Below are 10,678 nucleotides of genomic sequence, written 5' to 3'. Positions count from 1 at the left end.
GTCCAAGGAATGAATCTGTAATTGTAGAATTTCAGAAAGGAGCTGAGTATGAGATTGAATTTCCAGTTTCCTGAAATCCTTTCAGTTTAATAACCTTTGCAAGAGGAGTGTTCATTTGAAGTGTATGGAGATGTTAATGCTGCGCTTCCAAGTACTCAGATTGAAAGAACTTTGGGCTAGGGCCAGAGAGAGGGACAGGGATAGAGGAGTTAAGAATGGCAGGGAGGATCCAGGCATGGTGACTCACATCTATAATCCAAGTGACTCTGGAGGCTGAGGCAGGAGGATCATGAGACCCTGTCTCTAAGTAAAATATTTCTTAAAAGGGCAGGGGACAGGTCTGGAGTTGTGGCTCAGTGGTAGAGCACTTGCCTAGCATGTGTGAGGCACTGGGTTTGACTCTCAGCCCTGCATATAAATAAATGAATAAAATAAACCTATCAACATCGGAAAAAAAATTTTTTTAAAGGGCAGAGGATGTGATTCAGTGGGTAAGCACCCCTGGGTTCAATCCCTGGTATCCCCCACCCCCCAAAAAAAGGCATGGTGGGGGGGAGGCCAGGGAGGCTGGACGCTGAGAGTCCAGCAGGTTCCAGAATGCTTGAGTACAGTCTTGGACTCTGCTCTTTCAGCCCCCGCCTGTCCTGGACCCTTTTTTACCAGTTGGGTTCTAGAGAATTCCAAGAATAGGTGAAAAAATCCGCAAGAAGAGCCTGGGAGGAATGAATTCAATGCTTCATTTTCATTTTTAACATGACTTAGAAGAAATTAATAGTGGTCTCTTATTAAAAGCTACATTCAAGGTCAGGGACTGTTTGAATCTCCTTCATCTGTGTGTATCTTGTACATAGCTAGGTGATTGTACAGAGTAGGTGCCCAAGAAATACAAGTTGGCAAGATGGACATAATCTCAGTTATCACAAGAACTTTTTGGGAGACAATACCTTCAGTTACCTTCTATTATTCTAGCTCTGCAGATGAGGCAGCTTGGCTAAATAATTTGCTCAAAGATACCCAGTTGATGAGGAGCAGAAATGGTGTTCTAGTCAGTTCTGATGGACTTCAAGCCCAAACTCTGCTCCAAAACTCACTGGCATTTAGACAGCACCTATTTGAGCAAAGGGTGAGGTTGTCATCTCCTTGTGGTAGCAATTTTTTTTTTTAAGAACCCAGAATGCTTAACCACATCCTCAGTCCTTTTTATATTTTATTTAGAGACGGGGGTCTCTCTGAGTTGCTAAGCGCCTTGCTAATCTGCTGAGTCTGGCTTTGATCCTCCTGCCTCAGCCTGGGATTACAGACATGTGTCACTGCACCTGACTTGGTAGCAATTCTTTTGTGGAAGAATTTTTCTCTCCAGATCTTTACATTTACATAAATAAATCTTTATCTCCTTCATCCCTGCCTTCTAGGTTAAGACAGCATTTTATATCACATGAAACTGAAGCTTGTGGAATTGAAAGAAAGGCAGAATGAAAATTGCAAAATGATACCATATCATGTCAATAATCCAGAGATCATTTATAATCATGATGCCTTCTTTTATTTGAAACCTTGGGAGGTGCCTTTCTGAGAATCAATTTGTTTAGGTTTGCAATTTCATGCTTGAAGTATTCTATAAAAATATCCTTGGACCCCCAGGTTGGGTACGAGAGGGAAGATTCATTATTAGGTTTTAGTTTGAGACCTGAGGCAGAATCATCCTGTCTCTGAAGGAGAATTTTTCAATATGTTATGATCTCTAGCTGCATAGCCAAATTTCCTTGTGGCTATACATATCAGAGGAGTGGAAATCAAGACAATAAGGGGAAAATAAAAGACTTTTCTTTTTCTAAAATTGTTCTGTCTTTCCTGCGCTGCTGCTTTTATGAGCCATGTTGGTAGGAAATTCAGGGATGACACAGCAAAGTCCTCTTGGTGAGTTCAGGGCCATCACAAGGGCTGGTAATCATGACAGCAGGAGTGCCACAGGTCAAGACAAACACGCACTCATCCTTCCTAATCAAGTGCCCTCCAAAAACCACCGCGAGTTACCCTTCGTTCACTAGGATGCCCTTCCTTGTACCCAGGCTATTTTGCTAATAATGGGTGTAACTAAAAGCTCATGGAGCCAGGCAGTGGAATCTGGGAAGTAGATATGATCTAAAACAAATCTTCCTCCAGGTCAGAAAACCTCTCCACAGAGGTAGTAGAGAAAGAAAATTGTTTTATCCTTGAGTAAGCATTCAACCAGAATGTGGTGTGCGCCCCAGGCAGGCCCCCAAGAGGCTGCGGAGACAGACAGATGCAGCCACTCCAGGCAAAGCCTGCCGAGTCGGTCCCCTCCCCCAGCAAGAGGACTTGACAACACCATTTGTCACGTGGAGTTCGCCCTAGACTCACCTGGTAAAGGAGGTCACCATCTGTTAGCTCATTAGCTTTATCCAAAGGAAAAGCAACGCTCTTTCATCTTTAGGACAGGGGTAGTTTTGCAACCTGAAGTGCAGGCTCCCCCTCTCCCACTGAAATGGGAGCTGTTTCCTTTGATGATTACATTTCAAAGGGACGGTTCCTCCGTCCTGAAAAAGACATTCCTGCGCTTTATTTGGCTTTAAAAAAAAATGTATACACATCTCAAAGAGACGGAGCAAAGCACTTAAAATTACAAGTCCCCTAAAGTTAATACTCTAAGAAAAGGGAGGGGAGTGAAGCCTTCTTTATTTTTAAAAGGGAGAATTAACCCCCCTTTATTTTGGCTTTCTCTCTCCCTCTCTCTGCAGTACTGGGTCTCTCTCAGGCTGGGCAAGCGCTCTACCACCAAGCCACATCCCCAGGCCCTTCAGTCTCTTATTTTTAATTTGTATTTGGTTTTACAGATCCGAGAAGTGGCAACAAAGTCAACATCTTCACCTCCCTCTTGGGGACTTGCCCATCCTGACGTGGGTGCTGACGCAAAAGCCCTGTGCTGAACCATTTTGTCATTCCTCTTAGTCTTCACTCTGGTCCCCCACTTACCACCCTCTTTCCTACACAGACTAAAAGTAAGGTCACTCGGAATATGACATGTTCTAGAAAAAGTACGTGTGACTTTTTGTTGCAAAGGATACCTGAGGAGAGATGGGTGCGGCCATTTTGGCTCTTAAGCCAATGAGCCTCTTGGTGTTTTCAATCTTGTATTTTTTTTATGGACAGTTCCAAGGACCTAGAGACTCCCCACCATGACACCCAGTTCCCTGGCTTTACTTCGTTACTTGTTCTTCATTGAAGTATTTAATAAGCACCTCAGTATCTCACATTTTTCCAGGATTTGAAGATCCAAGGGAGGTAAGTCTCCTCATCTCTAGGAATGTACACCATCCTCACATATTGCCTCGTTGAACAGCCCAGTTAAGACAGATTGACCAGGGACTAAGAATAGCCAGCACCACAGGAGTTGATCAGAGGGAGGATATGCTGGAATATGCAGGCCTGGATATACAGGCTGGAATATGCAGGCCAGACTTCCTGGTGAGGTAGAATCTGAGGATCCTGAAATAGCAGGTTGGATCTGAAGAGGAAGTACAACCTCAGCCTGTGGAAGAGCAGGTGTGAGGCTTCTCCCAAGCTGTGTGCCCTGTAGGACTGCTGTCGACATGTCACTCTAAGGACCAACCTCCTTACCCCAGCCCCCAAAATGGGAGCTTGACAGACCAGAGCATATGCACAGAGGACATTAGAAACCCCAAGAGAAGGCCGGTTGTGGTGGCACAGGCCTGTAATTCCAGGGAGACTGAGACAGGATTGTGAATTCAAAGCCAGCCTCAGCAATGGCCGGGCGCTAAGCAACTCAGTGAGAACCTGTCTCTAAATAAAATACAAAATAGAGTGGGGATGTGGCTCAGTGGTCAAGTGCCCCTGAGTTTAATCCCCAGTACCAAAAAAAAAAAGAAGGAGGAGAAGGAGGAGGAGGAGGAGGAGGAGGAGGAGGACGACGACGACGACGACGAGGGGGAGGAAGAAGAAGAGAAGAAAAAAGAAGAAAGCCCAAGAGAAGGACGAACTGGGTACGGCAGCTCACGCCTATGATCCCAGCAACTTGGGAGACCAAGTCAGGAGGATTGCAAGTTCAAGGCTAGGCTCAGCAACCCTGTCTCAAAATTTAAAAAAGGCCTGGAGATGAGCTCAGTAGTAAAGTTCCCTGGGTTCAAACCCCAGTACAGCAAAAAAGAAAAGGTTATTCCAAGAGGGTACACATGGCTTGCACCCTGTGGGATTCCCACAGGGCCAGTGTTTCACGAGCTGGTGAGTGGAAGGCTGGCAGAGCTGCCCTTGAACTCCCAGACTTTCAGAACGACCTTTCACCCAGAGGACTGTGTGATTAATACCCTAGAACCACCGACTAGGTGATGCTGTGTGAGTGGTTGCACATTCCTGGGCCAGCAGGAAGCAATGGTTAGCACTACCTGGGCGTGGTTTTCTAATTGTGCTATTATTGTTCTTTTTCAGAAATTTGTTCTGAAAGGAATGGTGAAAGGAGACTTCCTGGGCTTTATTAAGACCAGTTGTGTCTACCCACCTTCTAGGACTGTGGGCTCCAAGAAAACACTCAGAATGCAGGGCTACCCACTGGCCCTCCAGCAAGCAGCACACATGTGGGAACAAGCATGGTGTGTCTTGGGCTCAGAGAGGAGACTGACCTGGCTAAAGTAGAGGGAGTGTCAGGAGACCAGGGACATGATGGGGCAGCTGTGATGACAGTCTGTGCAGACCAATGGTGTCAAGAGGGTGTCTCTCCATCAATAGGCACCCCGGTCTTCCTCTGCCCTGGCTGTCTTGCTCCAGGTTCTCCCTCCTTCCAAACACTGCATAGCCATCTTCCTCCATGCAAGCTAACAGGTCACCCTGCTGCCAGCATCTGGGAAGGCTCCCGGCCACACAGCAAAACAAGTTCATGACGTCTAGCCACACAGAACACAGCTTTCCCATTACAAAGTCCGGGAAATGTTCAGTAAACTGTAGCAAAAAAGATACTTTAAGATGTTGCCAGGCGCCAGTGGTACAGGCCTGTCATCCCAGCACCTCTGCAACTTAGCGAGGTCCTAAGCAACTCAGGGAGACCCTGTGTCTAAATAAAAAACAAAAAAGAGGGGCTGGGGTTGTGGCCCAGTGAGACCACTTGTCTAGCATGTGTGAGGCCCTGGGTCTGAGTCTCAGCACTGCATATAAACAAATTAATTAAATAAAGGTCCATTGACAACTTAAAAATTTTTTAAATAAATAAATAAATAAATAAATAAAAACAAAAAAGGGCTGGGGATGTGGCTAAGTGGTTAAGCACCCCTGGGTTCAATCCCCAGTACCCCCGGCCTCAAAAATAAGTATACTGTCATTGTACAAAAGGGAAATCCTCAAGTGATGGAAATGAAGAGCAAACCCACAGCCAAAGCAGTTAAGTGGAAGCTGAAACCCTGGAGATTTTAGAGGAGCCAGTGGCTTCAGGACCTGGCTGAGGTTATGACGCTGGTATAGGAACTGAGCTGTGACCTTAGGCTTGCTTTGAGGAAAGAAGATGTTGATCTGAACTGAGAAGAAAAACAAGAGCATCAAAGAGATGCCTTCTGTAAAAGGAGGTTGGAACGTGCTGCCCACCGTCCCAGGGAAGTATGAGGAAGCAAATTGTCTGACTTGGGTCATAGATGCAAAGGAAAAAAAAAAAACATCTGTCAAAAATGAGCTCTCTGGGGCCTGTGGCATGGGCACAGAGCCCAGAAGCCCACGTGGGAAAACTAACACTATATTTGTTCTAGAACAATTAAAATCTCCAACCAGTTAAAATCCCCAGGATCCTAGGAGATGCTAAGACAGAACCACTCCATAGAGACACTGTCACAACCCAGGACACATAAAAGTCATTCAGGAAAAACAACTCCTACTGAAGATGAGCTCATAATCAGAAGGAACACAGCACATGAGGAAATGAGCCTCCACGAGCAGAAGCCAGAAGATGCCTCTTGCAGGTTCTCAGCATCTCCAGAAGCTCACATTCTGGATGATCTGAAGGGAGTGATAACCAGATCACACCCCACACCTCACGGAGTGCAGCGGTCCAGTCCTGTCCCGGGCTGCTCTTCCTGTGCTCGCCTTCTCTGTTCATAGCACTTCAATCCCTCCTTTTGTGTAGGATCAAGATCTTGAACCATCTCCAAATTTTTCCTCTCTCAACTTCTTCCCTCAAAAATAACTCTTGAATTTTCTCATGGCTTTCTCTCCCTCTCTTCTGTTCTGTGATGGTCATCCAGCTGGTTTCCCTGCCTTCCCATTTCTCCTTTCTCTTTATCTCGCCCCCACATGATTGCTAAGTTATTCTCCTAAATGAAAAACTTCATGATTTTTGCATCCCTGAGCCAAACTCCTAAAGTATTAACATCCAAACAACCTTTCCCAACTTGGACCTAAACTTCCTATCCAGTTTTATCTCCTATTACAACGTCACTGTCTCCCTCCTCACTCCAAGCCCCTGTTCCCAGGCATACCAGCTTCCTTACTCTTCCTACATCCACCCACCCCGTGCATCTACGCAGTCTCTTCCCTCCGACTAGAATGCTCCCCCCAGCACATCTGCTGATTGAAGGCCTTCCCTGCTTAAATCTTCCAGAATATGATGTCGTGGAAGAGTGCAAGCATTAGGGCTAGACCTATTTGGTTTCGAATTCCAGTATGTCACCCCAGTATCCCTGTGCCTCAAGCAACAAGAGGTCACAAGTTCTCCAAGCTTCAGTTTCTTGTTATATAAAATGGGAATACTGCCTGCTTTGCAGAGTTGTGAGAATGATTGATGACCTGTGTAAAACTCCAAGCACAGAGCCTAGCCCCAGTTCCCTGAGGCCTAGGCCCTATCTCATTCATCTTTGCATCACATTCTTAGTGTTTAACAGAAGAAATTTTGAAGGATGTTGATTGATGAAGAGTAGAAAGAACGAGGCATGCCAAAGCTGGTAGAGGGACCTGGCAGATCTCAGATGTTAGGAGGGACTGAGGTCCAACTTCCGTTTTGTTACTCCAGAGAGGACAGAACCACCACCAGCAGTTATTAGAAAGCTGATTTTTTGTGTGTGGGGAGGGAGAGGGTACTGGGGATTGATCCCAAGGGCACTTTTACCACTCAACTACATGTCCAGTCTTATTTATTTGTTTATTTGTTTGTTTATTCATTTGAGACAAGGTCTTGCTACATTGCTGAGACTGACCTCAAACTTGGATTCTCCTGCCTCAGCCTCCTGAGTTGCTGAAATTACAGGCGTGCACCATCACGCCTGACTAGAAAGCTGATTTTAATGCAGGATCCAAGGACTATCTCACATTTAGGCTATTTCATTTGAACAGATGTGAAATGTGAACTTCTTGCCATTAAAGTTACTCAGATAAAAGAAGGCATTCTGGGATTGGATGAAGAACAAAACCAGATTACTGATTCTTTACTTTGGGGAATCACAGACGTCTTTGAAAGTCTGATAAAAGTTCTCTTTCCTAGAAAAATGGCCAAAAGCATAACATTTTGCAAATAAGTTCGGGAACTTTGTGGACCCCAGGTAACAGGCACCTGAAAACCCTTTTAGAATGCCGTGTGCAACTTTCCATAGGCACCGCTGTGATCCCTACCTTCAGAATTCACAACTCCTCTGAAACACCTGGTTCACATCTAAAAGCTCTGTTGTCTTTTACCACAAATGAAGCACTCTACATATTTTTGATTTAATGAATGAAATAATTGATCTGCTCTTTAAGGAAAGACTATGTGATACAGGAAGGAGAAAAGAGAAGGAAAAGAAAAGAAAAGAAATAATGGGATTTGGGAAAAAGACCCACATAGGATGACAAAGGGTAGAGAAAGGTGGGTGAAGTTTTGAAGGCCTTAACTCAGCAGCTCCTTGCTCAGGAGCTTCTATAATGCAGATTCTGTGGAAGCCAACCCACCTGCACTGCTGCCAGTCGAGGAAAAGCAGTCATAATGATCATGAATGTGTCCGGATGATACTCAAATTTGATTTTGAAACCTCCCTTTTTTTTTGGAACTTACATCTCAATTTATTATGTAACCACTTGTTGCTCCACACTTGGTAATTTAAATGAAAATATGTTGACGGTTTTCTTTTTTTCTTAGAGTATTATTATTCAAAGAATAGTTAGCTGGTTTTCAACATAAACGCCACTGAAAATAAGTCTCGAGAAGAAAATATCCTGCATAAGAATAGAAGGATTTCTGGTTCGATGAATGGAGCCGAAGTTTCTCAAGGATTAGCGGTTCTTCCGGTTCACATAAGCGAAGAAAAGCCACTGTGGCCTGGCCAGGAGTTCTTGCTGTCCCTGTGCCCTGCCCCACTGGCTCTGAACGCGAGACACAGGCGGCGGCGGGATTTCAGCAGAGTCTGCAGGCTCCTCAGGGCCTCGGGCAGCCCCTGGCCGGTGAGGGCGCTGCAGGCCCGGAGATCCCAGCAGCGGTCCTGGAAGCACTCGCGGCCCAGCCGCTTTCTGATCTCCAGCAGCGGGAGAGCCTCGGGCGCCTCCTGCTTATTGGCCAGCACCAAGAAAGGGACGCCAGCCATGTTGGGGTCCTTCAAGACTTCCACGAGCTCATCCACAGCCTCGGGCAAGCGGGCTTCATCTGTGCTGTCCAGCACGTACACCAGAGCATCAGTGCCTTCCAGGTAGTCCTTCCAGCTGGCCCTGAGCCGGGCCTGCCCTCCGACATCCCAGAGGATCAGCGACACACGCCCTGGAGTTTCAAGAGGCTCTACGTTGAAACCAATGGTGGGCAGGGTCTCCACCAGCTGGTAGCCCTTCAGTTTGTACAGGAGGGTGGTCTTGCCTGCCGAGTCGAGGCCCATCATCATCACCTGGGCTTCTGCCTTGTGACCTCTGAAATTCACAGAACCCATGGTGGCCACTACTAAGTCCCAGCGAGAAAGGCCGGGCATGTAGATACTTTCTGAAGGAATGCAGACCCCCAGGGCACAGGGAAGAGCCTCTGCTCCACGACAGGACTAGTGTTGAAAGGGCCAGGAAGTGAGGGAGTGAGTCCCCACCAGCCGGCTGCCCTCTGGGCCTGCTCCAGAGAAGTGTGAGGCCTCCTAGAAGACACAAAGGTGGGCTCGCGTGCCTTAGTTGTTAAAGCCAAGAGGGGAAATGGGGTTCCAGTTAGACAGCTTTGGTTCAGTAGAAATTATAGAAAGAGGATTTCAATTTTTGCTGGTCTGTGGCCTCTGACCTCTCTGCTTCCTGTAAGCCTAAACCTGGAAGTGACGGCTCCGTCCTTTCCTTGCCAGGTAAAGAGGCCATGCTAACTTCTGCTACCTTGGACCCCCGCTGCCTGAAGGAACCCAGCACACTGTCCTATCTATAGTGGCTATTTATAACCACTGTTGACTGGGGGCAAATTTATGACTCGGAGCCAACTGGTTTCCTCCAGTGACTCACCAAGGTAAATGACCTCCGGAACGCTCCACCTGTTTTTAAAAAACCCACACTCAGATAGAAGACCTGTCCCTGACTTAGGAGAAACATGGGTAGAATAGGAAAAGGGACATCTCACCTCCAAGAGTGTGTATCAGCTGGTCTTAGAGGAAAATAAGATACCTCTCTTCACTCCTGCCAAAGGCAGAAGAATGAAAATTAAAATTACCTCAGTGTTTTCTTTAGATTGTGGCAAAACGTTCCTTGTCTGGGGCTCTCTTCTACCATGAAGCTGCTTTCTGCTTGTCAGGCATGTCCCAAGAATAAGACGTGAAGGAAGGGCTGTGGCTGTTGCAATTTCTCCTTTTTCTGCTTCCTTTCCCTAGTAGGGACGTGCCCCAGAGATGTCTGCAGCTCTTCAGCTCTTAGTGGAACCAGGCCCAGCCCCAAATCCTGTTTCACAACAACTCAGATCCTATGCCTGAAGGAGCCTCTGGGCTCACCTCCCTTCCTACTTATTTATCTATTTGTGTGGCACTGAAGATTGAACCCAGGACCTCATACATAGTAGGTAAGTGTTCTACCATTGAGCTACACCCTGCCCCTTTTCAAATTTTTACTCTCCTTTGAGTTGCCCAGACTGGCCTCAGACTTTGCAATCTCCTGTCAGGCTCCTGAGTAGCTGGGATGAGGGGCTCTCCTACCATGCCAGGCTCCAACTGGGGATTCGAACCGCGGTCCCTGCGCATGCTAGGCAAACGCTCTCCAAGAGGAGCTATTTCTTCAGCTCCTTCAGCTGCCTTCTTTCGCTCTTCCCCTCACAGTCCTGTGATCTCAGCGGAGTTCTGAAAGTCAGACCTTCTTCCGCATATGCATCAATGCTTTTCTGGTACCCGGAGATTCTTCTATTTGCTTGGGACTGTAGAACTTGTCCAAATCAAAAGGATTCACGGTTGTCAAGCCTTAACCACAAACAAATAAATAGATGAAGAAGACAGAATTTCTTGTCAGACATTTAGGCAGAAATGTCTGAGAAGAACAGTTCACAAAAAACTGTGCCAAAACCCCAACCTTACACAAAAAAATACTTCTGCAAGGACATTTGCCCAGCAGCTGTCTACTTAATCTTTGACACCATCCTTGTTATTGATTCTTACAGCCACGTTTTATTATTTTAAAATATTTTATGTAACCCCCTGCATTTTTGCCTCTGAATGCTTCTCCTTGCCTCATTTCGCTTGAGTAAGCACGTAGTTTACTATGGCACCCA

At 46.4% G+C, this 10,678-nt stretch overlaps 1 protein-coding gene across 1 annotated transcript; it reads right to left on the bottom strand.

The window, feature by feature from the left end:
* Positions 1–7,955: 7,955 nt before the first annotated feature.
* ARL11 (ARF like GTPase 11) lies at positions 7,956–9,721 on the bottom strand. Its single transcript, XM_079137273.1, has one exon. It carries the CDS (start codon positions 8,931–8,933, stop codon positions 8,271–8,273), a length of 663 nt encoding a protein of 220 aa, XP_078993399.1. The 5' UTR covers positions 8,934–9,721; the 3' UTR covers positions 7,956–8,270.
* Positions 9,722–10,678: the final 957 nt, after the last annotated feature.

Source organism: Sciurus vulgaris, assembly GCF_902686455.1.
Source record: "Sciurus vulgaris genome assembly, chromosome: 4".
In the NCBI taxonomy this organism is placed as follows: Eukaryota; Metazoa; Chordata; class Mammalia; order Rodentia; family Sciuridae; genus Sciurus; species Sciurus vulgaris.
The sequence above is the reverse complement of the archived record's forward strand: the minus strand, read 5'-3'. Positions and strand labels throughout refer to the sequence as shown.